This window comes from Drosophila gunungcola (genome assembly GCF_025200985.1).
Source record: "Drosophila gunungcola strain Sukarami chromosome 2R unlocalized genomic scaffold, Dgunungcola_SK_2 000012F, whole genome shotgun sequence".
NCBI classification, from domain to species: domain Eukaryota; kingdom Metazoa; phylum Arthropoda; class Insecta; order Diptera; family Drosophilidae; genus Drosophila; species Drosophila gunungcola.
In genome coordinates, this window is record NW_026453170.1 from 729,061 (window position 1) to 753,742 (window position 24,682).

Below are 24,682 nucleotides of genomic sequence, written 5' to 3' on the forward strand. Positions count from 1 at the left end.
ATCGTTTTATTATATAAAAAGCGAAATAATACTTTAAAAAACACTCATTCCATGTGCATACTAAATTAAATTAAACAATACCAACTTTATGTATTAAACGATTTAATTTTAATTGTAGGCTTACATTAAAAGCAGATCGTTGCCAACATATTTTACTTCGACATATTTATAACGTACTTAGAGGTGGTGCGAACTCTAGTGGAGACCTACTATTTGTCTATCCATGAAATATTTTTCAAAGCATTGCATACTTTTGGGTGTGAAAAGTGTTATAAAATTCCAAATTGATTCAGCGGCTGTTTAAAAATGTAAAAAAAACGGTAAAGTTAGAAGAATATTAAAAACCACACCTACTTACCAAAAACCTAGAGTAAATGGCTCAAGCACACAATACCAATGTCAACATCTATCCAAACGAACCGGTTCCGTTACAACAAAGAAAGTCTTCGCTCACATCAACAAAGACTGCGCAGACTCAGATCTTGTATTTACACTTAAACCCTGCCTTTATTCCATACTCGGCAAAGGAGACTTCAAAGTCAAACGTATCCTGCTAAACGCCGTGCGGCTGCGGTGCTCCTCAAATAAAAGCAGTCGAAAGGCATCGCAAAATATTGTACCCAAGTTGCAGCGCTGTCCAAGCGTTTTGAATAACCACTATTAAAGTTAACAATAAACATAACATATTTTGATAAGTGACGGCCGAAGTGTTTTTAACACACTACGCTTTTAACTTTTTTACAAGGGTAAGTTGTGAACAAATCCATATTACGCAATTGGCATCCTGGAGTGGTATACGTGCAGGTTGCCATTTTCTTGGGTACAACTTCCCTTTTGGGGTAGAGAGCCTTTTCTTTCCGGCTGCCATTGTGTCCACCTTTATAGTGCGTAATTCCAGACTTTGATCTTAAATGGGACATACACACGCTAGTTTTGGACAGAAAAAATGTTAAGAAAAGGTTTTCCCATATTCAATCAAACCCTTGGACCAGGCCTGCGTTAAAAACAACGCGTGTAAACAACTCTTATGGGGGCCAATCCAAAACACAGTCGAGTGGCCTGTAAATCATTGAGATTGTTTGTGTCTTCACAAGTATCAAAAAAGTAAGCTCCCGTATCGTAGACCACTGAGTTATCAGTACCCGGAGATTTGACTTGGCGAAAAAAACACTTAATACCAACTAGGGGATACCTGTTCCTAAAATCTTATGATGCTCACTAAGCTCAGGGCCTTCCAACTACTATCGTATTGGATATTTATTATTTCAGAAATTTTCTTAAAAGTTGGGGTAGGCAACCTTTGATTGATTACTTGATATAATCTACAAGAAAATCGTATATACTAGTGAAATCTGGGTGTGGCGTGTCTTAATTTATAGTTATACTTAACGCAACACGCTTCAAATATTATATGCATATGTATGTACAATTTAACCCCATTAAAACGCAATCAGGGATTGTAAATTAGTACCACACATGAAACACGAAGAAAATAAGAAAAACAAAGTCGGAAACTCAGATCTCGATTGTGAACGAAGGCATTAATCGCATTCACACAAAGGGACTAAAAATAGCACGATTTCCCCGTACCCCTGCCGCATTAATTTTTTTTTTTCACACAGAGTTCACTCCGGTTAGCCGGCTGCAATTGCAATCAAATTTTATGTCTCATTGCTGCATAATTGGCGACATTTTCCAATACGGGGTGGTATGGGGAAACGACAGTGGTCCACATTTTTTGGCGCGACAACCCCACAAAATTTGCATTGCCAATCCATCATTAGACTTGATTGATTCCGTCATTAAATACAATTGACTGGAATCGACCAACAAATGTTTTCAATTCAAGCGAGCGCCGGGGCAATAACAAATAAATAAATAAATAATTCACTAAATATTTTGTCCGTGATCTGATCTTTTGATCGCGATGAGGAGATCGGGGATATATGTGTGTTTATATGTACATATGTATCTTTAGCTCCCGATTTTAATTGGTAAAGAGTCGAAACGCAGCATTTAATTGAAGTCAAATTGTTTTTAATTATTTTGCTTTTCGAATTTTAATGGCACTTTCGCTTTTGCAATCGACAATGTATTCCAATAACTTCTGTGTACATATATTTTATAGTTATCTGGTACTTTATGTATACTTTTAAGAAAGATATAAAAACTCACATTCAAATTCAATGTCAATTGTGAAATTTAAAATTTTAAAAAATATTAAATATTGTTAATAAAACTTTGATATCTGGACGAAAAGCATGAAAATTTAAAATTAAAACTAAATTAATATTGTATATGAATCGTTCCAAATTAATCACCAAATTAAATAGACTTCTATAATGTTATCTTTTCTCTAGTTAATATATGAAATTAATTGAGGTTACTAAATTGATTTTTTTTAAAATTTTTTTAAAATTAACAGTACCAAGTCTTAGCCCAATTTAAATACTTTCAGTGCATAATTTAATGCTGTTGATTAAACACAAAAATATGAGAGAAATTTTGGCCATGTCAGGATGCGAATGTGTAAAATGTAACTGCGTAAATGTAAGTTGTATTTATAGCGCTTTATTTACGCGTTGTTTTTGCTGTGTGTGGCCAAACAAAGAACAACAACAAAGTGGTACGCACAAAGAAGATGTATCTATGTATCTCCGCGTTCCATTTGTGCATTTGTTACTCCAAAAAGAGAGAGTAAGAGAGAGAGAGAGAAGAAAAAGAAAACAAAACAAGGGTGGCAACAAAAAAGAGAGCGTCAGCTGGCATCGCTATTTCTCTCTCCTTCTTGCAATGCCACTCAACCAGTGCGTGATTATCATGCAGCCAGCACGTGTTCATGACTTTGGTTTTGTTTTTGCTTGCTCCCCTCCCACTCCCCCTTTTTGACCATATCATTACTATGCAAACATCCACCGTTCCTCACTCCACAAACACAATCAAGCAATCGCAAAAAAATAGAGATACATACAAAGATACAGCATGCCCACAGTTTCATGCACTCACTGCAAGAGCACAGTGGAACATTAATAGTAAGAGCAACAATATTGAATAATTAAAAAAAAAACATGGAGTAGAAGAGTTAGAGTTCCTTCCATCTGTTGGTCCCTTGATTTCAAAATAAAACCTCTAGCTATTGTAAACAAGAACTCCACAAGCGTTCACCCAAAAGAATTTATCCTGTCTGTTGTATCTACATATCTGTTCTTATGTACATACATACATACATACATACATACTAACATATGTATGAATAAGTTGTTTGTTTATTTTCGTTTGTTTGTTTGTTTTCGAATCGGGGACACACAGTGCATTTTAATTACATATTGTAAGTATGTATGTACATAATTCAATTATTTCCACTGGGACGAGCTTTTTCAATTGGAAACTATCAGTTGAATGGCGATGATCTGCCACCCGTCAAAAACCCGACGTGACTAATGGGGCATCCTCCCATTCGCCCCCACAGCATCGGTTCGTTAAAAAACATTTTGTCATCGAAAGTTCTATAAACACTTTGACGGCCGCCTGGCAACGAACCGTTCTAAGAGGGGGTTTCGACCAGCTCCTGAACTTTGTTTTGGCCATAAATCTGTCGCACGCGTTGGCCTGATGCATTTGTTGTTCTCTATTAAATTGTTATGATTACTGCTTTTGGTGTGTTTGTTTTTCTCTCTACTACTGCGTCCTCCGTGTTAATTCGAATGTGTAAACAAAAGATAAACAACAATCTCGTTCTCATACACTGGAAAGAAATTGGTTTTCATTAAATGAAAGCTGCAATTTTAAAATGGTCTTTATTAAACAATTAATAAAAATTGTCTTTAATTGCTTTCTTGTTCGATTTTATGTTTTCAGGACATTGAAAAATTTTTTAGGTAAAAGCAAAAAAAAAAAATTTACTTAGGCATACTGTTTTTTTCCAGTAGTGGTAGCCAAATGCGGCTATTAATAAATATGAAATGCTCTGAATTCACAAAATATTGAAATGCATTTCTATAGATGCGAATACGGCCATGCAATGCAAACAAATGAATAAACTCATTTGAAATGTTCACGCATTCCCTGCGTGCTGTGTATGTGCACAGCCAGTGGTGTACGAATTATTAAAGGCGGGGGGGATAAAATGTTAAAGGATATTTACATAGTTGTTTAAAGATTCGAAATCGTTATTATTGGGAAAATTGAATTTGAATTGTTTTTTTGTTTATTTTTAAAACCAATGCCACCAAATTTTTTAATCAAATGTTAAGGTCTTATCGGTAAATGTTATATTTAAGTTTAAATAAGGTTTTTTTAATAACTTCCCAACCTGTAATTGATACCTCACCACAACTTTTTTTATGGTTTCAACCAGTAAACATCTAAAAGTATTTTATTGAAATAAGGTTATTATGATAATGACTATTAGCAAAAACTTTGCTGTTTTTAGTTTTTTTTTTTTAAATAGGAACCCCTTGTTAGTGCGCCACTGTGCGTGCTGTGTGCGTGTGCCTGTGAGAGAGTTCCACTCGTTCCATTTCGTGACCGGCTTTTTGCTTTTTAGCTGGCGCATCGACTGAAAACGCTTCAGATGTTCTTTGGAAGTGCGCTGGTCAAGACGTGAGAAAAATATCCGAAGCGAGTGCAGCGAAGAGAAAAATCTAGCCAATTCAATTCACAAGTTAAAGTGTTAACCAGCTTACCAACAGTGCATTACAAATAATAAATATAAAAAAAAAAAAACAAAAGAAAATAGAAGCAAAGAGAAGTGTAACGAAGGACAGCAAAATGCCGGTCGATATATGCAGTCAACAACACAGTTTGCTCAGTTCAAGAAGGTAAACTATTAATTGAAGCTGATTGAGTTTATCAATTCTAGTGATCGAGTTTGTCAATTACTTACCTTACTTATTCGTTCAAGAAGGAAAATATTTAAGGATGTCCGTTGAATTTCTCTTATAACATTTTTTAAGTAAACCTAACTATAAAAAATTCAAATTTTCGAAAACCAATGAGAGTATTTAGTGCTTAAGGCTATGCACTAAACAAGATGTAGATTAGTAATTTTGAGTAAAAGATTAATCACAGAATGAACAATTGATTCTGTAAACCTAAAAAAAAAATAAATATTTTTTCCTTTAATTGTTGGAAAATATGATAATTTAATAGTCCATCATTATCGCATCTTTGGTGTTCAATTCAGTTAAAATTATGATACGGCAAAGGTTCAGCACTTTGGATGGGGAGCGTTTGTCACTATACCTTATCGGTCTGCAATATGCACTAATTGAAACGCCAGACATTGGGCCAGACTAATAACGATATTGGCCCACTCATTTTATCTGGGCACTTTATGAGCCATAAATTACTAGCTTTGCTCGTATATTAACCAAATCTAATGTCCGATTCCCGCGATACTAGTTATCTTTTAATTGAGGGTTTTGTCACCTCATTGAAGTGAAAGGATCCGTATCAGATGACGATTGCTGTGTCAAATTGTCAATAAAACGGAGAATATTTCTGTATTGTCAAAACCTGCCCACCTGACCTTTCAGATATGGCGGTACTTTATTAGCGCACTCCGCAAACTGTAATTACATCACACACAAATTTTCTACAATAATATTGTTTATATGGAAAATGTTGAATTGTTGCTGGCAATGAAATCGAGATTATCGTTTGAAGTGTGTGTATACAGGAAAAACAGCCCGAGAATACTAAACAGAACTCGCATATCATGTTGTGGCATTGAAACTATTGAAAAGTACGCAACACGACCTCGGATATGTAATAAATATGTGTTAGCTATATACCTGCGTATGCACATATGTATCAAGTCAGTTTTTGGTACGTTTTGGACGAAGGGACAGTCTAAGAAAAGCCTGATGTCTTAGAATTCAAGTTTGACCACTAATGCCTTGCAGTTTTTCTAAGGTATATGAGTATTGTTTTTATACCCTTGCAGAGGGTATTATAATTTCAGTCAGAAGTTTGCAACGCAGTGAAGGAGACGTTTCCGACCCTATAAAGTATATATATTCTTGATCAGCATCACTAGTAGAGTCGATCTAGCCATGTCCGTCTGTCCGTCCGTCTGTCCGTCCGTTATATGCAAACTAGTCTCTCAGTTTTTAAGCTATCTGCATGAAACTTTCCCAAAAGTTGTCTTTCTATTGCAGGTAGTATATAAGTCGGAACGAGCCGGATCGGACGACTATAGCATATAGCTTCCATAGGAACAATCGGAAAAATAAATGAAAAAAAATTATAACTTTGCTGTTTTTTAATTTTTTGTTTGGTTCTTCAACATATAGTAAATATTTCCGATTTACGGTTTAAATTTCATCAAAATCGGACGACTATAGCATATAGCTCCCATAGGAACAATCGGAAAAATAAATGAAAAAAAATTATAACTTTGCTGTTTTTTAATTTTTTTTTTAGTTCTTCGACATTTAGTAATGGTTTAATATTTCAGAATTATGATTTAAATTTATCAAAATCGGACGACTATAGCATATAGCTCCCATAGGAACAATCGGAAAAATAAATGAAAAAAAATTATAACTTTTCTGTTTTTTAATTTTTTTTTTAGTTCTTCGAGATATAGTAATGGTTAAATATTTCAGAATTACGGTTTAAATTTCATCAAAATCGGACGACTATAACATATAGCTCCCATAGGAACAATCATAAAAGTAAATAAAAAAAAATTATAACTTTGGTGTTTTTAAATTTTTCGTTCTTCGACATATAGTAATGGATAAATATTTCAGAATTACGGTTAAAAGTTCATCAAAATAGGACTACTATATCATATAGCTCCAATAGAAATAATAAAATTATATAAAATAACTACCTAATAATGAGCTGCAAATCATCATTGCTTCAATGTTTTTAGACATAGCTGCAAGGGTATATAAACTTCGGCTTGCCGAAGTTTGCTTCCTTTCTTGTTATTTAATGAATAAGATCATGATATATTGTCTAAACAGAAAACCAAAATGAATACGGTTAAAATATTTACCTTTTTGGTCCAAGGTGTCGCAGGTTCTAATCATAAATTAAGGTGGTAATTAATAAATATGAAAAATGCATAGCGAACTTATTATATATTTTTTTTTGTAAGCAAGGCCAAAAAAGTTTATTGACCATCATATATGTATAAATACGTATGCACATACAGACATACTTATTTTTAGTCTTTTAGTCCAAAAAATAGAATAAATCTAATGAACATATTACCCATTCCTTTGTGTGCTTGCAGCGGAACAACAGATACCTCGTTGACGTTGAACTCACTGTCCCTGACTTCCGATCTGCCGCCGACGGATCCCGATCACCACAATCCACACAACATGAACAAGCTGTGCCGCCAAGTGTCAATTGAGTCGCCCGGCCCGGGCGCCAAGAACTGCGTCTTCAACTTCTTCGTGCCCATCGAGGACACGCCAGCCATGGGCGCCAGGATCAGGATCGTGTGCGCCGGAGCCTGCTACCGGCGTCGCGACCGCTCCAACTCCATCACCAGCATGTCGTCGGTGTCATCCGAGCTGAGCGACTACTGTCCGCCGGTGAGCTCGATGTCATCGCCCGCACACCAGGGCATCCGGGAGGGGTCCTTCTTTCCCGGCTTCGAGGTGGCCGGCGTGATCGAGTCCCTGGGCTCGGAGATCACGGAGGCCAACAGCCGAGGTCTGCACATTGGGCAGCGCGTGATCGTGTACCCGTTCGACGAGGCCCCAGCCGGCTATGCCGAGCTGCTCGTGGTGCCGGACCTGAAGCACGTGGTGCCGATCCCCGACAGCCTGCCCATGGAGGTGGCCGCCATGCTGCCGACGGGCGCCCTGCTCGCCTGGAACGCCGTCTTCAAGGCCCAGGCGGTGGTCACACAGATCCTCAGCCAGCGGGCTGCCACAGAGCCGAAGCGGAAGCCCAAGATCCTGATCGTGGGCACCGGCGGACTGGCGCTCTGGGCCGTGCGCATCGCCTCCTATCACTTCGCCACGACTGGAGCCGACAACGTGGACATCACAGTGGCCAGTCTCAGGGACGAGGGCTTCCGCCTGGCCACAGAGATCAAAAAGTAAGTAGAGACAGCAGTTCCTGGCTGCACACATACATTTTTTTTTAATAAAGTTTAAGGGCCTTGCTAAATCAGTAGCTCCAGCTTAATTAATCTTGATTCGAGATATGTACATAATTTTGTACTTGATGTATAAAGTCGAAACATTAAAAATACTCTATTTTAAACACTATTTACCATATAGACCAATACACCTGTTTACCAAGTATATTTTATTAATAATTTATTTATTTTCGTTACAATGCTTTATATTAAACTGAAGTAATCTTAGGGGTAACGAGTTTTTGATCTGTTTTTCTTAACCGACAAATTTAAATAAAAACGTGAATATATGCCAGACCCTAAATTAAAAAAAATAAAATTACTTAATCAGCTTCCGTTTCGGCTAAAAATGTATCAAATGCTTGTATTACAAACAAGGAATTGTACCTCAAAACATCAGTTAATATTACTAACCCAACTGATTTGTAGTTTTGTTGCCCCGGTGAAAACAATTTAATTGAAATACCTAAAATAGTAATCAGCGATTAATCTAACACCTTTATTTATTTACCTCCTCAGTGTCAGTGTGGTGCAGTGGAACGAATGCCTGTACGAGCCGCAGCTCATCGAGCGCACCAAGGACGTGTGTGGAGGAGCCGTGGACGTGGTGATCGACTTCGGCACAACCTCCAGGAGCCTGCACCGCTCGATGCACTGCCTGTCCAAGGGCGGCGTGGTCCTGATCAGCGACGAGGTGGCCGAGAAGCTGCTGCCCAAGTTCTCGCGGCTGTCGGAGCAGTACCAGCAGGAGATCATCGCCATCTCGAACGGCACCGCCGAGCAGCTGGCGGAGGTGGTGGAGCTGGTGGCCAGCAAGAAGATCGAGCCGCCGCCGCACTCAGTGTTCCCCTGCGAGCAGGCCGCCGAGGTCATTGCAAAGCTGTGCAACTCCGAGATCCCCGGACGCGCCATACTCCGCTTCCACGACATAGAGTAGGCGGATTGCCGGAGCGATTGAGGAGCGAATTCGCATCAAGGCATTAACTCATTCAATATGGATATCTGTTAGCTGTATTCAGAGAAACACCCACAAAACACTGCAACCTGCAACACTCTCGAAGCGTATTCAAAGTTGTGCTTATTTTGTAGCCGGTCATTGTTTTGTTACCTTAATTTTTTGGACTGCAGACGACCTCCTCGTTTCATTGATTTAGCGTTCTAAGCAATTTTAGTATTATGTACATATAGATTGTGATTTATTTTATTTGTAAGCAAACCCAATCCCATGATTTTACTTTCGCAAAGTCACCGACACATCACCATATTAGCCGGAGTCGAGATCCGGACATGCTTCTTCTATGATTTTCGATTTAGTACCCCAAGCAGAAGCGGATTACAAAATAAATGTTATACATACTATATACAAAATTGTTATGCATGCGATGCAAAATGTTTGATTCAATTGCTTGATGTTTGTACTCATTACGTACCCAACATTATACTCTCTACTCTTATTCACAAATAAAAACCATGAACTATCAATGCATTGGGTCTGCTCAAGGTCTACGAAATCTGCCTTTGCTGGATTTTGGTTTAGGAGCAGTACTTCGCAATTTCAATCAATTCGATTAGATACATATGACAACTTTCTCTTGTAGAGAAATATGGAATATTTGTTGATAAGTATGTCTATCCATATTATCGTCGAGATCTCGGAAGCTATACGAGCTGAAGCTATGGGATTAAGCATGCAAATTATAGCGCATGTTTATTTAAAAAAAATTATCCACAAATCGTTGCGTGCCTAGCGAAACTCAAAGCGTTGCTAGTCGACTATTTGGTGAAGAGTATTAAAAAATATGGAATTATTCAAATTAAAAATAAGAACAAAAATATTCGTATTCAGCGTTGATTAGATATTTTTGCTATCAAAATAGCGGTTAAAAATATAATTTTTAAAACTTTGTAATTTCCGCTTTGAGTTTCTCAAAACTGTTTAATAGTCTATTTTTTGTCCGAAACGATCCATTAAAATGTGTGATTTGAAAATTGATTTTAGCTAGAAACATTCCGAAAATCGAGCAGATTAATTATTAAATTAAATAATAACATTTTGCTGGCCAAGTAAATCAAGATTAAGTTTAATTTAGCAAACAATTTTATTTTTTATTTTTTAAACTTTTCCAAAGATATGGGAAACCAAAAGCTTGTAGTTTTTTAAAATAGTAAACTTTATAGTTACTGACTTTCTACAAATTGGCGGGTTTTCTTCAACTATTTAAATTGAAAATTGTGGCAACCTTGTTGTCCCAAAGATACCAGGTTGGCAGGTTCCTTCACGCACATTTAGTGTTGAAACACGCCGTCAGCGGAATTGCGCCAAAAACCGTAAACCGCGGCAAGCTGATCGAGGAAGAGGAAGAGCGAGACCTAAATGCCAGAAAGTAGATCAGGAACCCAATTAACTAATTGCTGACGTTGGTGAATTGTCAACTCGACAGATAGCGAATTCGCATCGCGATGGTTAACAAAGAGAACGCGCTCAGTGTGGGCCAGCAGGTGAAGTGGATCGGAGGCCAAGACATACTGCCGCCGTTGAAGAATCTCGAGCACAAGAACGTTTACTTCTACCAGAAGTGCATCTACGGCCCGCTCACTTTGACTGTGGGCGACTTCATATTGGTGTCCAACGCGGATGCAGCCGAGCCGGACACAGTGGCCGGATGCGACGTGGCCCGGATCCTGCACATGTACGAGCTGCGCGAGGTGACCGACCGCGAACCCTACCGCGCCATCGTCCAGTGGTACTCCTGGCCAACGGCCATTCCGCACAAAAAGTTCGACGACGACAACGTGGCCATCGACTTCAGCCTGGAAGTGATCGAGGAGCATCGGCCGTACGACAACGACGTGGCCCTCGGCGCCATCTACCGCAAGTGCATCGTCCTGGAAGGCACATCGCAGTCCTCCGCGCAGGGGATCCTCAAGCGCCACTGCGGCAAACTTAAGACCACGACCTGCCCCATGTTTGTCAGTCGGTACCGGTTCGTCCGGGTGAAGCGGACCTATCACTTGATTCCCCTGGAAATCCACCTGGAGCAGCCAGAGGAAAAAGCCCGTTCCTCTCGCAAATCCCTAACTGCTCACAAGGAGTCCAAGCGGTCGGCCTCCGCGCGCAAGGATGCCGCCGCTGGCGAAGCCGCGCTGGAAAAGCGACGACGCTCCTCCATGGCAGCGGCCAGTTCCGTAGAGTTCATTGACGTCAACTACTTCAACTGCGAGAACAAGGTGTCGCCCATCAAGATCGTGGGCGGTCGCAGTGTGGTGCGGCTGTCGGAGAAGAAGCAAGCGGCCCCCGAGATCAATGCCAACTATCTACCGGCCTCTCCACTCACCGAAAAGAATGCCAAGGTGGAGACGCCCAAGTCCCGCGCTTCGGCCGCAAGGCGCAATCTCAATCTCAGCCTGGACCGAGGAGCGGACTCCACAGCCGACTCAGACTGCCTGAACTACTCGATTGTGCAGCAGACACCCGACCCCAAGACGCCGTCCAACGACATGAAGATTAAGCTGCGCATTTCGGAGAGGAGGCGTTCCGTGCGTCTCGCCTCGATGGACGAAGACCCGCTGTCGCTCGAAGTGGCCACAGAAGCACCCAGTACCCAGGGACGCAAGCGATTGGGGTTGACCAACGGCGACATCTACCACACGCCCACCAAGAAGTCCAAGGAGCTGCTGGAACCGGCGGCCGGCACAGAACTGACGCCTTCGACAAGGCGCAAGAGCATCCTGAAGTCAGCCACCAGTCGATTGGGTAAGTGGCAGATATATTAATGCTAATCTCATCAAGGATATTAAGTTCAAAGTGTTTTCGATCGATTCTTTTAGCCGAGGGCACGCCGAGACGTAGTATTCATCTGTCGAACATTGTGGAGCAGCGCGTTTTCAAGGAAGATGAGGTCATATCCACACCGAAAAGAGGGCGGCCGAGTAAGAAAACCATCCAGGACTCCGACGAGGACTATTCGCCAAAGAAGTCAGTCCAAAAGACGCCTACGCGACCGCGTCGTTCCAGCACCACGACCAAGCCAGCGGCGACTCCCAGCAAGGGGATAGCAACCACAACGGCTGCCCCGATGACGCCCTCGCAGAAGATGAAGAAGATCCGGGCCGGCGAGCTCAGTCCCAGCATGCAGCAGCGTACGGACCGTCCGGCAAAGGACGCCAGCAAATCGGAACTGCAGCTTGCACGCGAACAGCTTCACGTGTCCGTGGTGCCCAAAAGTCTGCCCTGCCGCGAACGGGAGTTCGAGAACATCTACGCCTTCCTGGAGGGCAAGATCCAGGACCAGTGCGGAGGCTGCATGTATGTGTCCGGAGTTCCGGGCACTGGCAAAACAGCCACTGTGACCGGCGTCATACGCACCCTGCAGCGCATGGCCAATCAGAACGAGCTGCCCACCTTCGAGTTCCTGGAGATTAACGGCATGCGGCTGACGGAGCCGCGCCAGGCTTACGTGCAGATCTACAAGCAGCTCACGGGCAAGACTGTGTCCTGGGAGCAGGCGCATTCCTTGCTGGAGAAGCGCTTCACGACTCCGGCACCGCGAAGAGTCACCACTGTGCTGCTGGTTGATGAGCTGGACATCTTGTGCAACCGGCGCCAGGATGTGGTGTATAACCTGCTTGACTGGCCCACCAAATCGGCGGCCAAACTGGTGGTAGTCACTATTGCCAACACCATGGATTTGCCGGAGCGCCTGCTAATGGGTAAGTCAAACTTTTCGAACTAGGTACATGTTCATCCTCTAAATATCAATACCCCTTTTTCCTGCAGGCAAAGTCACCTCTCGTCTAGGACTGACCCGACTCACCTACCAGCCGTACAGCCACAAGCAGCTGCAGGAGATCGTCACCGCCCGTTTGGGTGGATCGGAGGCCTTTAAGGGCGAGGCCGTGCAGCTGGTGGCTCGCAAGGTGGCCGCCGTCTCCGGTGACGCTCGTCGAGCTCTGGACATTTGCCGGCGGGCCACGGAAATCGCCGATACCGCATTGGTTAAGTGCGTGACCATGCTGCACGTGCAACAGGCTTTGGCGGAGATGATAGCCAGCGCCAAGGTGCAGGCCATCAAAAACTGCTCGCGGCTGGAGCAGATCTTTCTGCAGGCGGTCGCTGCGGAGGTCACACGCACCGGAGTCGAGGAGACTACCTTCATGGGCGTCTACCTGCAGGTGGAGACCATTGCTGCCTTCATGGGCGTGACCACTCCTCCACCAGGACGTGCACTTCGCGTGTGTGCTAAGCTGGGCGCCGAACGACTCATCATCAGCGAGCACTCGCGCAACGATCTCTTCCAGAAAATCCTGCTCAACGTCAGCGCCGATGACATTCACTATGCCCTTCGTGTGGGAGATGTGGCCAACTGACTGAGCATTCAAGAGCAAAGGAGTGGGCGATTCTTAGCCAACACCTGAAACAATTTTTTACATTTTGACCTTCATTTAATTTAAGGAATCATTCACTTACTAGTTAATTATCCACAACATTGTAATAGCTTAAGCGTTTTTAAATTAATTCTTATTTAAGCGTCATGTTTAAACAATTTAAAGTACAAACTCGTTACTAAAAATACCAAATAAAACACCAGAACAGTGTAACAGTCGTAGAGTACTTTTGGGGAAAAGACGGAATAGATGAAGAGGTGGTAGCGAAAGCCAACCATCAGGCAGAGGTAGAAGGCCGCAGGCAACATGACCAGCGCGGCGTAGAGCGGAGCTATCAGTGAATCTGCGGCGATGGAGTATGGCGGCTGCAGCTGCATGATGCCCACACTACGCAGATCCGAGCGCAGCGTATGGACAACTAGATATAGGAATGCATGAATCTCGGCACCGAACGTGTTGAGGGTGACGAAGAGGCCCACGACGGCCGGGTTGTAACTAGTCTGCCCGATGTAACCGGGCGTCAGGTCAATGGTGGACAAGCTGTTCGAGTTGCCCTGGAAGAAGAAGAACATCCTGGCCAGAAATATGGTCATGATGATCTTGTACACATGCACCAACCGCACAGAGAACTTGCGGGCACTGGTCCCGAAAACATCGCACAGCTTATAGGTTTGCTGCAGGGCCACGAGCAGCATGGGCAACAGTAGGATATTCGGAACCTTCTGCAAAAGAGCAGCCAGCAGCAGGGAGCTGGTCAGGTTCGTCTGGAGCAACTGCAGCAACGCGACCGTGGGCGGCTCATCAGCGAACCTTTGCGTTTGAGGCAGCGCCGCCCTATAACCCAGCACTAGAACCAAGGCCAGGCAGCACCAGAACACCACCAACGTGGGCACCATGAGTTTTGCTCTGGAAATTTAAAAAGTGGTTAGTTAAGGCTAATTTTGAGTAGCTGGATTGAACCTACGCCATATACGGAGGCATCTCGAAGAAATGCACCTGGCCGTTTAGTCCGCGAAAGCAGTAAACCATACACAAAGCTGCACCACTGGCCACCGACTGCGGCAACTGGCTGTGACGGTGAAGGCGTGCCCAGAGCAGCAGCAGGGAGAATATCATGATGGTGCTCCTGATGGCTTGCAGCCTGTGGATGTAGCGCATCAGTGTGAGCAGCATGAGCATCACGAACACTTTGCGCATCTGCCACAGACATGTCGATGCGACGGTGTACAGATGCCGGCCATCCAGTTCCACATTGGTTTTGGTGATGCGCCGTCGCAGCGTTCGAAAGGCTGTCAGCAGGATGAGGGTATTACCCAGGTAATACCAGGTCTTATACTCGAACTCAATGAACGAGGAGGAACCAAGAGTCAGGGTGCGAATAGCAAAACAAACTAGCAGAGGTATCGGCAACGGAATGGAGATCCTCAGGCGACGTGTGTATAGCGGAGGTAGTGCAATCTTAAGCAGCGCCTGCGCCACATCGATTGTTAGATAAACAGCGATGGCAATGGGTATCGTTAGTAGAACGCTCTGGAGCATGGAACTGGTCAGGATGATGTCCAAAGCATGGCTAGTCACATTTAAAAGCACAGCCGCAACCGCAGAAACCAAAAACTGCCCCGCTTTTAAGCTGTCCAGCTGAAGCTGCTCTGTGAGATCCAAGTACAGCACGCTGATCACAATATGAAGGGATGTCTGGAAGTTGAAGCTCACTGTACTATAGTAGGCTAATTTAAGCTAACTCTAAAACCTACCGCTGTGGTCAAGGCGAGTCCTAACGCTATAAATCCGTAGTCAAACTTTACCAGGGACTCGGAGAGCAGCCCGGAAATTTCGCGGGCCACCCGCATGTAGTTGAGCTTGGCTTGGACTTGATACACCTGGCTAGCTCCACCTCCACTATCCTGCAGTAGCTTTTTGTGCAACAAGGTGGCATTCTGATACCAGGTGTAGTAGTCTGTAGGATTATAAACGTTAGCTTTAAAAAATCACAGCGGAAGACCGTCTACTCACCACTCCGGTGGACCCTGTCGTGCCCGAACTTCACTCGCGCCTTGTTGAGCAAATGGTGCGCGTTGTAGAAGTAGGCGTACATCTGGTGCTCCAGGGGCAACGTCTGCAGCATCTCTGGGATCAGGCAGCCAATGGAGGGAGTGGGTATCTCAACAGACAGCAGCACCGACAGAGTGGGCGCCAGGTCAATTTGGTTATAGCGTTTTGTGCCGGATCTATACGCAATTAATGAAATAAAAATAGCGATATGTCTCCCAGCTTGATTTCAAATGCTACTTACGTGGCCTTGCTGCAGTTGTTTGAATACAGATATAGGGGCACCAGAGTTTCGGCTGGTGTATTGCCGCCATGTCCTCCGCCATCCGCCATGCCATGATCCCCCGTCAGCATGAGGAAATAGTTGGGAAAATTCTACAAAAACGATTTATTAACTTCCCTGAACATTATGGTATTAATGATCTCACCTTGTGGTCCAATATCTTCTGCACCGCCTCATCCATTTCCTTAAGCTTGAGGGGCACCCGAGGACTGGCGTTGCCCTCAACATGGCCAATGTGGTCCAGGCCCAGATAGTGTAGAATGAGCAGAGACCAGTCGCTGAGCTCCAACTCCGATTCTAGTGTAGTGGTCACATTTCTATCGCCCTCATAGAAATCGTTTACGTAAAAGGAATCGTGGTTGTCGGCATGCCGCGTGAACTCGCTGGGAAAGAGCTTTACCCAGGTGTGGTCACCGGCGAAGGAAACCACCTTGTTCCGTTGATTCAGGCGGTGCAACAAGGAGTCCTGCAGCTGCTCCGTGTGGCCCACGTTCAGGGCAATGTCGATGAAGTTGGACAGGGTGCCGGTGGTGATGCTCTTCAGGCGTGGCATCGTCACCGTCGGTATGTCCACATGGAGGGTGAGCTTCTCGCAGGCCCTAGAATGAGCCACCGGCATGGACGTGGCATCGGGAAAGTCGTCGCGCAGCGCATCGACCAGGAACAGTATGAAGGAACCGTAGGCAGGTGGCGGGGGCGTCAGTCTGCAAAGGGTATCGGGCGTTATCAGTCTTATCTCACGCAACTATCAGCTCGCTACTCACTCAACGCCGTGCAAAGTTGTGGGCCTGCCACCGGGCACGGTGCCCGGGTCCTCCGCCATAGAATAGGAGGCCGGGAAGAAGCCGATCAGGAAAAACACGGCCCCGCTCAGGAACAGTGTGAGCATGCCGATGGTGTAAACCAGCCGACTCTTGTGCTGCTCCATCTTCTTGTTTTCATCGAAAGTTCCGCGCTCCACCGAATTAACCACAATTCCAAAATTTACCGCCTGTCAGCTGGAAGAAAAATATAAACACAGGTTATCGATAGGCGCACAGTGTTATCGATAGGGGATGCATCGACTTTCCATGGTCGTAAATAAAAGGGGTTCTTTAAAACTCTCTATTTTAAATTTAAAGGGCCTATAGACCTAACTTGATATTAAAATATTTTCCATTGGATATTTTTGGTACTCATAGTTATAAAAAATATATACCATGATATAGATGTTTCAAAATAACTATTTTTGTTACTCATATAGTTTTGGCTGAAATACAGTGAACTACCATATGATTTCAAGTAATACGTGATTTTTTCCCTTTCAAAACTGATTGGGGCTACACCTTTGGCCCCAATTGGTCTGGATATAAACAAACGCCTTTTTGTAAAGCTCTTAAATTAAAATGGAAACATGTGGCCTTATTTGTGTAAGCGGGGACTATGAGAAGTTCCTGATGCGCTGCTCCCAGTGTCCCACGGACGTGGAGGTAGCTCAGTGGCAGGAGTTTGTGCTGCACATCCGAAATGTGCACAGTCAAGTCCGAATCATTAAAGATGAATTGAAAAAAATAGTGGAGGAAGATGACGAAGTGCTAGAGGACGAAGTGGAATCTAAGGAGGAGAAGACACAGGCCAAGGAAGCCGAAACAGCAGAGGAAGCCAATATTGAGTTGGAAATAGAGCAAGTTGGCTCCTCTGTTTACGCGACAGAGGAGTCTAATCATTCAGATACCTCCGATCACGAGGACTACGACCAGGAGGTAGAACCCTGTGAGCTGACTGTGGATGAGGGAGAGGTAAAATCTGCGCCCACTTACAAGGTACTCGAGCAAATTATGTATGAGCCCATCTAAACCCAGTCTTGGTACTTCAGTTCAATCCATCGTTTTTTCGCCGGGACCCTCGAACGCTGAAGTTTATAGAGATCTACAAAGCCCACCCGTGCCTCTGGAATCCTGCCCACAACCACTATAAGGAGCCCAGAGCATGGAAGGATGCCCTCAAGCGGATGCTGGCCGATTTGGAGGCAACGGTGGCCGTATTCCTGAACGAGACTACTTTGAAGGTGGCAATCAAGAAGGTACATATGCAGTTCAACACCGTCCACAAGCGAGTGCTTTCGGGAAGACAAAAGTCGCAATCCTTGGCTTTCGGGGTCTATTCTCTGTGCAGCTTTCTGAAGGCCAGCAGGGATGAGGAAGAAGCTAACAAAAACGAAAAGATCAAGGCAAGGATTAAAATTTAATTATAAAAGTATCTATTAGAGCAATCTTTTGCCCCTAGCTGGACTTTTCCAAGAAAAACAAGCTGACCACCGATCTGATTGAGATGTATGCCAACTTTCCGCAGCTGTATGACTCCACGCACACCGAGTTCTCCAATATGAACTCCCGGAAACAGGCTTATGAAAGCCTTGCCGCTGAAATCTCAGTGCCAAATGTGGACATCAACAGCGATGACATCTTCCGCGCCATCCACAATCTTCGCCAATGGTACTACAAGAGCACCAAGCATGCCATTAATGCTGGAAGTGGGGCGGAGAAATTCTATCTGGAGGTATGCCGATTTATGCCCCCCAAGATGTTCAAGCAGCGTCTGGTCTGCGAGATCTGCCACCAGGTCACTTCCTCGGATCACGTCCTGCAGTCGCACATCTTTAAAGCGCACAACATCGGCGAGCTGCCGTTCAAGTGCACGCTGTGCGACCGGAGTTTTGTTGGACGTGGCGAGCTGGCGAACCACATCCAGCGGGTCCACATCGGCAAGACACATAAGTGCACCCACTGCGAGCGGACATTCGCGGTGAATTCGGATCTTCAGCTGCACATCCGTACTCACACGGGCCACAAGCCCTACGTCTGCGAGCACTGCGGTAAGGCCTTCCGACTCAGATCCCAAATGAAGCTCCACGTTACGGCCATTCACACCAAGATCAGGGCCTTCAAGTGCAGCATGTGTCCCAAGGACTTTCTGAAAAAGGTCGACCTGTCGGATCACATCAAGGGCCATCTGAACATCCGCGACAAAATCTGCAGCGTGTGCGGCAAGGGATTCACTAGCTGCCATGCTCTGATCCGCCACCGGCAGATCCACTCCGAGGTGAAGAAGTTCGTGTGCAAGCTTTGCGACTCCAGGTTCTCCCAGTTCGTGGGTCTCAATACGCACATGAAGCGCACCCACAACATTGTCCGCAACAGTTCGCAAAAAACAAAAGAGGTTGTGGACGTCGAGCACTAGATATGGCTAAATAAGTATTTATTAAAATGGTACAAAATAAATGGGGTGTAAATGTATATATTACAAGGGGAAAACAATCTATATAAAATCCATGCTTTGAAACCATACTCTTTAAATGTTTTTCAAAATGCAAGTGCAAACATTTTAAAAGTTTCCTAAATTTTTTCCTATTCCTAAAAATTTAAAAACAAACTTGTTCAACATTTAAATGTTTTTAGGTCCCTAAAATTGTATAATAGTTCAGTTCAGTTAATTCGTTATGGGAATAACAAAATTATACTTATACAGCTTAAAATATATTTATTTCAAAAATTGAATTCGATAGAATACGTCACCTTTCGCGATAGTGTATCCGATAGGCAACACTTTTCGATAGCGCATTTCTACTTACCAACACTGGCCGAAACACACATATTTTTAATAAACGCTGTTTTCGACAAAATAAGGTTTTTTTCTGCTCAGAGGTCGAACAGGAGCCGCCAACATGAGCATGGAAGTGTGCGGCAGTGTGGTTACCAACAGCAAGTACGAACTTTTCCGCCTCAAGTGCATCTACTGCACGATAGAGAGCGAGCTCAAAGATTGGGAGCTGTTCATCGTCCATGTAAGGACGGCCCACTTCTGTGACGAGGAGGACTTCGGGCCCATTGAAACCAAACACGACGCCCATGGGCAAGAAATGAACTCCGGAACTGGGACTTCGGATCCCGCCATCGCCTATGGCCCGGACGACTTCTTCGAGGTGATCGAGAACATCAATACAGATGATCAATGGCTGCAAGCAGATGGCGACGTAAGATTATCTACCATATTTTGTCCAAGTAACTGGGATTTTTGTGTTCCATAGGAGGTCCAATACTTGGACGATGGCACCACTTGGTCTGAGCCCACAGCCGACTTCTGCGAGTACATGTCAGAAGCGCCAACCGGAACTAAAGCCAATGAGATGGTTGACTCCTCCCAAAATGAAATCCCCCTTAACGGCGAGGACGGCGAATGCAGTGATTTTTATATGTCTGAGGATGACCTGTTACCCCAAAAAAGAGTTGGACGACCCCGCAAACGAACTAGACCTGGACAGGTTTTTAAGGTGAATATATTAAACCATCTTCTGGCATGAATAAATCAAACTGTACTCTTTCAGTTCAAAGTGTCATTCATTCGGAGCAACCCCCGGGTGCTGCATCTGATACATGCCTACAAAGAGCACCCCTGCCTATGGGATCCCTCGGACGAGCACTATAAAGACGAGCCAGCACAGAATCTGGCCTACGAGTCAATCATTAACCGCATGGACATCAAGGCCAATGTGCTTCTGACCGTGGAAGAGCTGAAGAAAACAATCGAGCAACTGCACGTCCAGTACACACTGGCTTTGGAGTCGAAGCAAAAGGGAAAGCTGGTTGGTCTGGCGGCGCGCTACTTTGCCAAGTGCGAGTACCTAAGTGTGGCGCCCGGCATAACGCCCAAAGAGACGGAGGAGGACGATGACTTAACTGTCATTAAGGTAACAAAAAGGCTTGCTTTTATCTAACTCGTTTGTAACGAAATCCGTACGTTACAGCTTAACTTTAAGGAGGAAAACCTGGTCACAAGCTCCTTTATAGAGACGTACGCAAACTATCCTGGGTTGTACAACCCCGAGCTACCGCAATTTGGATCTGTAGAGGAGCGCGCCAGTGCTTACAAAAAGATGGCCAAGGAATTCCAGCCGGTGGTGAAGGCCAACGAGACGGACGTGTACATCGCGGTCAACAAGCTACGCCGCTGGCTGTACGACGCCATGCGTCGCCTCAAGTCCAAGGAGCTGATCCAAAAGTGCAGCAAGCAGGAGGTGCAGTACCTGCGCATGTGCAGCTTTCTGCCCCCCAAGGGCTCGGAGAGCACGGTGCTGTACTGCGACTACTGCGAGAAGCGCTTCCACGGCGACTACAATCTCCGGGTGCACATCGTCAAGGCGCACCTGGTGGGCGACCTGCCCTACCTCTGCAACCTCTGTCCGCGGCGCTTCGACCGTCAGGTGGACATGGACCGACACAAGCTTCGCACCCACTTTGAGCGAAAGCTGAGGTGCCAGTATTGCGAGAAGAGCTTCGCCGTGGACACCGACCTGAAGGTGCACACTCTGATTCACACGGGCGAGAGGCCGCACGTCTGCGACATCTGCGGCAAGACTTTCCGGCTCAAGCTGCTCCTGGACCATCACGTCAACGGTGTCCACCTGAACATACGGCCCTACAGCTGCAACATGTGCAGCAAGACCTTCCGCAAGAAGTTCGAGCTGGCCAACCACATCAAGGGCCACTTGAACATCCGTGATAAGAAGTGCGAGTATTGCGACGCCACGTTCTATGACCATTCTTCGCTCTCCAGACATCGACGTATTCATAGGAGTTGATGAGTTTTTGACTAACTCGAAGACTTAATGGTTAGCTTCAGGCTCAATAATCTCGATCAGTAAAATTCCTTCGTTTATCTTAAAGCATTGAATTAATATAACTTAAATGATTTTATTCTACAATTTAAATCGTGAATTAAACAAAATAAATATTATTAATATAATTTAATTATTACGTTCTTCACCTTGTTGCTATTATAAGTTTTGAACACTAACCAGAAATAAGGCCTATAATAAAACTAAGTAAAAAATAATTTTTCCATACGAATACTGATACTAGAATCGATTTCTTATCACTTACATTTTCCGGAGCAATTTCCCAACACTAACCAGCAGGTGTTTATCGATACATTGCGTTGTTTTGCGTCTTTTATCGTATTCTTTTTGTTTGTAAGCAAAGCATGGTGATTTGCGGTAATATTTTGGCCAGGGACAACTACGAGCACTTTGTTTTGACTTGTGCGCACAAAAATGAGTGCCACGTGGAAATGGGTTTCGAGCGGTGGCGGGAATTCATTCTGCACATCAAGGAACACCGGGAAATGCACTTGGAAACACAGGAGGAGGCTGCTTCCTCCGACGAAAGCAATGTGGAGACGTCGTCAGCAAAGGTGTTTATAGTGGAGGAGCATCCGGAGGACTGTCTGGCCGAGGACATGTTCGTGGACCTGCCCGCCTCCTCCGAGGACGAGAGCATCGGCGAGGATGAGGACGAAGACGAGGACGAGGCGGGCGTGGACTGCCCCTCAATGGCGGTTGACTGTGAACTGGGCACCAGCAGTTTCCCCTACTTCGCACCATTATCCAAAGTAAGCCACTGCATCCAAATTAAACCACCATTTCAACCAGAAATCTTGCTTTCCTGCAGTTTAATCCAACGTTCTACCGACGCAGTCCACGGATCACCCAGTTCATCGAGCTGTACAAGCAGCATACTTGCCTCTGGGATCCGGCGGATAATTCGTACAAGAACAGGGAGAAACGCACAGATGCCTACGACAAGTTGTTGGAGCAATTGAAGTCCACCGTGAACCTCCATCTTACGGCCTACAAGCTGAAGAAGTGCATCGCAAGTCTGCACGCCCAGTATGCTGCGATAACGCGACAGAAGAAAACGCAGAAGCTGACCAAGGTCCCGCTATATTATCACGGCAAGTACGTTTTTTTGGCGGAGCGCGGAAGTCTGGAGGACGATGACAGCGATGAGGACGACGGCGATGGCAAGATAAAGGTGGGTACGGATAAACAACGAGATTTTAATCGATGCTTATGACTTACTCCTCGACAGCTGGTGTTTACGGAGGAGAATCGACTGACCACTCTGTTCATCGAACTGTACTCCAAGTTCCCTCATCTGTATGATCCGGCACACGAGCACTTCTCCAATCTGGGTGAACGCAAGGCATCGCTTATTGAGATGACAGATCTGTTGACTGCGGAGATTCCGCTGGGCCTGATCACCCACTACGATGTTTACGACAGTATTCAGAGCATGCGCCAATGGTATTCGCGCCGGATAAAAACGCTCACAGACGTGCAATCCGTGGGTCTCTCGCTGGCCGAGAAGCGGTACATCGACCGGTGCAAGAGCTTCATGCCCACTAAGACATTTCGCCAGAAGCTCAAGTGTGAAGTCTGTGAGCACGCCTTCAGCACGGATCACGCCCTGCAGGCGCATCAGTTCCGGGATCACAAGATGGGCGAGGGCGGCTGGTTCCGGTGCACGTTGTGCGAGCTGAACTTCGACCGACGCTGCCACCTGCAGCAGCACATACAGCGGGTGCACATGAGCAAGGCGTTCGTATGCGACATTTGCAGCCGGAGCTTTGCCTTCGGAAACCAGCTGGTCATCCACAAGCGCACCCACGACGAGAAGCACGTGGCCAAGCCGTTTGTCTGCGAGTTCTGCGGCAAGTCGTTCAAGCAGAAGATCCAAATGACCACCCACGTGACTGCGGTGCACACCAAGATCCGGGCCTTCAAGTGTCACATGTGCCCCAAGGACTTCCTAACCAAGCGCGACCTCAAGGACCACGTGAAGGCGCACCTGAACATCCGCGACAAGGTGTGTGAGGTCTGCCAGAAGGCCTTCACCAATGCCAATGCCCTGGTCAAACACCGGCACATCCATAAGGAGAAGACGCTGCAGTGCTCCCTGTGCACCACTCGCTTCTCGGAGCGGGTCAGTCTGGGCGTCCACATGCGGCGCACCCACAAGATCATCAAGAGCACCCTAAAGGTGGCGGAGCCGGCTAGCGATGCACTCTTTGCACACACATTCCCTCAGCCCTAAGACATTTCCAAAAAATAAAAGATATTTACACATGTATTAAAGCTTTAATATTAAAAACAATATGACTATTATGAACAATAATCGGTTTTATTATGCATTCTATAATAGTCTTTGGTTATGCTTTATGTCGATTTATCCGGTCGAAATTAGGTCGCTTTAAAGCAGTGGCCATTGATATCGGATTATTTTACCGGCTCAAAAAATTACGTATCTAAAATGTTTGAATAAAATATATTAACATTTTTTACCCGAGTTTTTACCGAGTTGCCTACCACACTCCATTCAAAAGTAATTTTCGGCAATGACAAAAAATATACATAAGTTCATTTTGTTATTTGGATAATCAAAGTTCTGACACATAAAAATTAGCACGGTGTATTGTTTTTTTTAAGTAAAATATAATCTTAAACTTATAATTTGGACAACCAATTTTAACTTTTTTCAGAAACCATAAGCAATCATATATGGAAGTCTAGAATAGCTACTATTTATAGTAACTTCAGTAAGCAATTTGTTTAAATAACTACGTCCATATACTATACTCAAAGCAAATTATTAATAACTGGGAAAAGTTAGCAAAATGTCACTGGAAAAAAACATTTGAACATTTTAAACAGGTAAGAAGAGCACGAAGAAAGTTCAAAGTAGCTAACGACTTTTTTTTATAACGTTTTTAACTTCTGTTTTTTGAAAATAAAAAGAACACGTATTCCCTTTTACTTAACTTTAGAAACAAATCAAAGGATTTTAAATCAAACTAATTAAAACCTTTTTGAAAGTACCAATTTAAAAAAGCGTTTTTTTTTTAAATTTTAAATAGAAGAGCGAACAGAGCAAAATATTATTGTTAATTAGGCCTTTTAAATCATTTTTAAATGCGATCAGGACTTCTGTTATCAAAGGAAAGATAATTTTGTTTTTAACAATTGGAATAAACCTTTGCTT

The 24,682-nt window shown here is 44.5% G+C and overlaps 6 protein-coding genes and 1 long non-coding RNA gene across 8 annotated transcripts; 5 read left to right on the top strand and 2 right to left on the bottom strand.

Moving 5' to 3' along the window:
- Positions 1-602: 602 nt before the first annotated feature.
- LOC128255872 (uncharacterized) lies at positions 603-9,592 on the top strand. 2 transcript variants are annotated; one of them, XM_052985679.1, is made up of 3 exons: positions 603-746; positions 7,250-8,068; positions 8,630-9,592. In XM_052985679.1, the coding sequence occupies exons 2-3, from the start codon at positions 7,341-7,343 to the stop codon at positions 9,045-9,047; spliced, it is 1,146 nt and encodes a 381-aa protein (XP_052841639.1). In that variant the 5' UTR covers positions 603-746; positions 7,250-7,340; the 3' UTR covers positions 9,048-9,592. The 2 variants fall into 2 exon arrangements, with proteins under 2 accessions (XP_052841639.1, XP_052841638.1); XM_052985678.1 differs by lacking the exon at positions 603-746 and adding an exon at positions 4,568-4,820.
- Positions 9,593-10,337: 745 nt separating this feature from the next.
- LOC128255861 (origin recognition complex subunit 1) lies at positions 10,338-13,708 on the top strand. Its single transcript, XM_052985662.1, has 3 exons — positions 10,338-11,864; positions 11,939-12,820; positions 12,888-13,708. The coding sequence occupies exons 1-3, from the start codon at positions 10,571-10,573 to the stop codon at positions 13,475-13,477; spliced, it is 2,766 nt and encodes a 921-aa protein (XP_052841622.1). The 5' UTR covers positions 10,338-10,570; the 3' UTR covers positions 13,478-13,708.
- On the bottom strand, positions 13,607-16,856 carry LOC128255860 (uncharacterized). The gene is made up of 7 exons (XM_052985661.1): positions 16,592-16,856; positions 15,973-16,531; positions 15,789-15,919; positions 15,509-15,723; positions 15,250-15,452; positions 14,460-15,190; positions 13,607-14,401 (listed from the first exon to the last, which is right to left on the bottom strand). Exons 1-7 carry the CDS (start codon positions 16,753-16,755, stop codon positions 13,633-13,635), a joined length of 2,772 nt encoding a protein of 923 aa, XP_052841621.1. The 5' UTR covers positions 16,756-16,856; the 3' UTR covers positions 13,607-13,632.
- A 214-nt stretch (positions 16,857-17,070) lies between these two features.
- LOC128255868 (myoneurin) lies at positions 17,071-19,153 on the top strand. The gene is made up of 3 exons (XM_052985668.1): positions 17,071-17,629; positions 17,683-18,036; positions 18,093-19,153. The coding sequence occupies exons 1-3, from the start codon at positions 17,213-17,215 to the stop codon at positions 19,044-19,046; spliced, it is 1,725 nt and encodes a 574-aa protein (XP_052841628.1). The 5' UTR covers positions 17,071-17,212; the 3' UTR covers positions 19,047-19,153.
- Positions 19,154-19,401: 248 nt separating this feature from the next.
- LOC128255867 (zinc finger protein 287) lies at positions 19,402-21,608 on the top strand. Its single transcript, XM_052985667.1, has 4 exons — positions 19,402-19,839; positions 19,894-20,136; positions 20,191-20,553; positions 20,611-21,608. Exons 1-4 carry the CDS (start codon positions 19,531-19,533, stop codon positions 21,442-21,444), a joined length of 1,749 nt encoding a protein of 582 aa, XP_052841627.1. The 5' UTR covers positions 19,402-19,530; the 3' UTR covers positions 21,445-21,608.
- A 173-nt stretch (positions 21,609-21,781) lies between these two features.
- LOC128255865 (myoneurin) lies at positions 21,782-23,818 on the top strand. Its single transcript, XM_052985666.1, has 3 exons — positions 21,782-22,253; positions 22,313-22,675; positions 22,733-23,818. The coding sequence occupies exons 1-3, from the start codon at positions 21,846-21,848 to the stop codon at positions 23,735-23,737; spliced, it is 1,776 nt and encodes a 591-aa protein (XP_052841626.1). The 5' UTR covers positions 21,782-21,845; the 3' UTR covers positions 23,738-23,818.
- On the bottom strand, positions 23,804-24,348 carry LOC128255882 (uncharacterized). The gene is made up of 2 exons (XR_008267686.1): positions 24,010-24,348; positions 23,804-23,948 (listed from the first exon to the last, which is right to left on the bottom strand). It is a non-coding gene; the product is annotated as an uncharacterized LOC128255882 (long non-coding RNA).
- Positions 24,349-24,682: the final 334 nt, after the last annotated feature.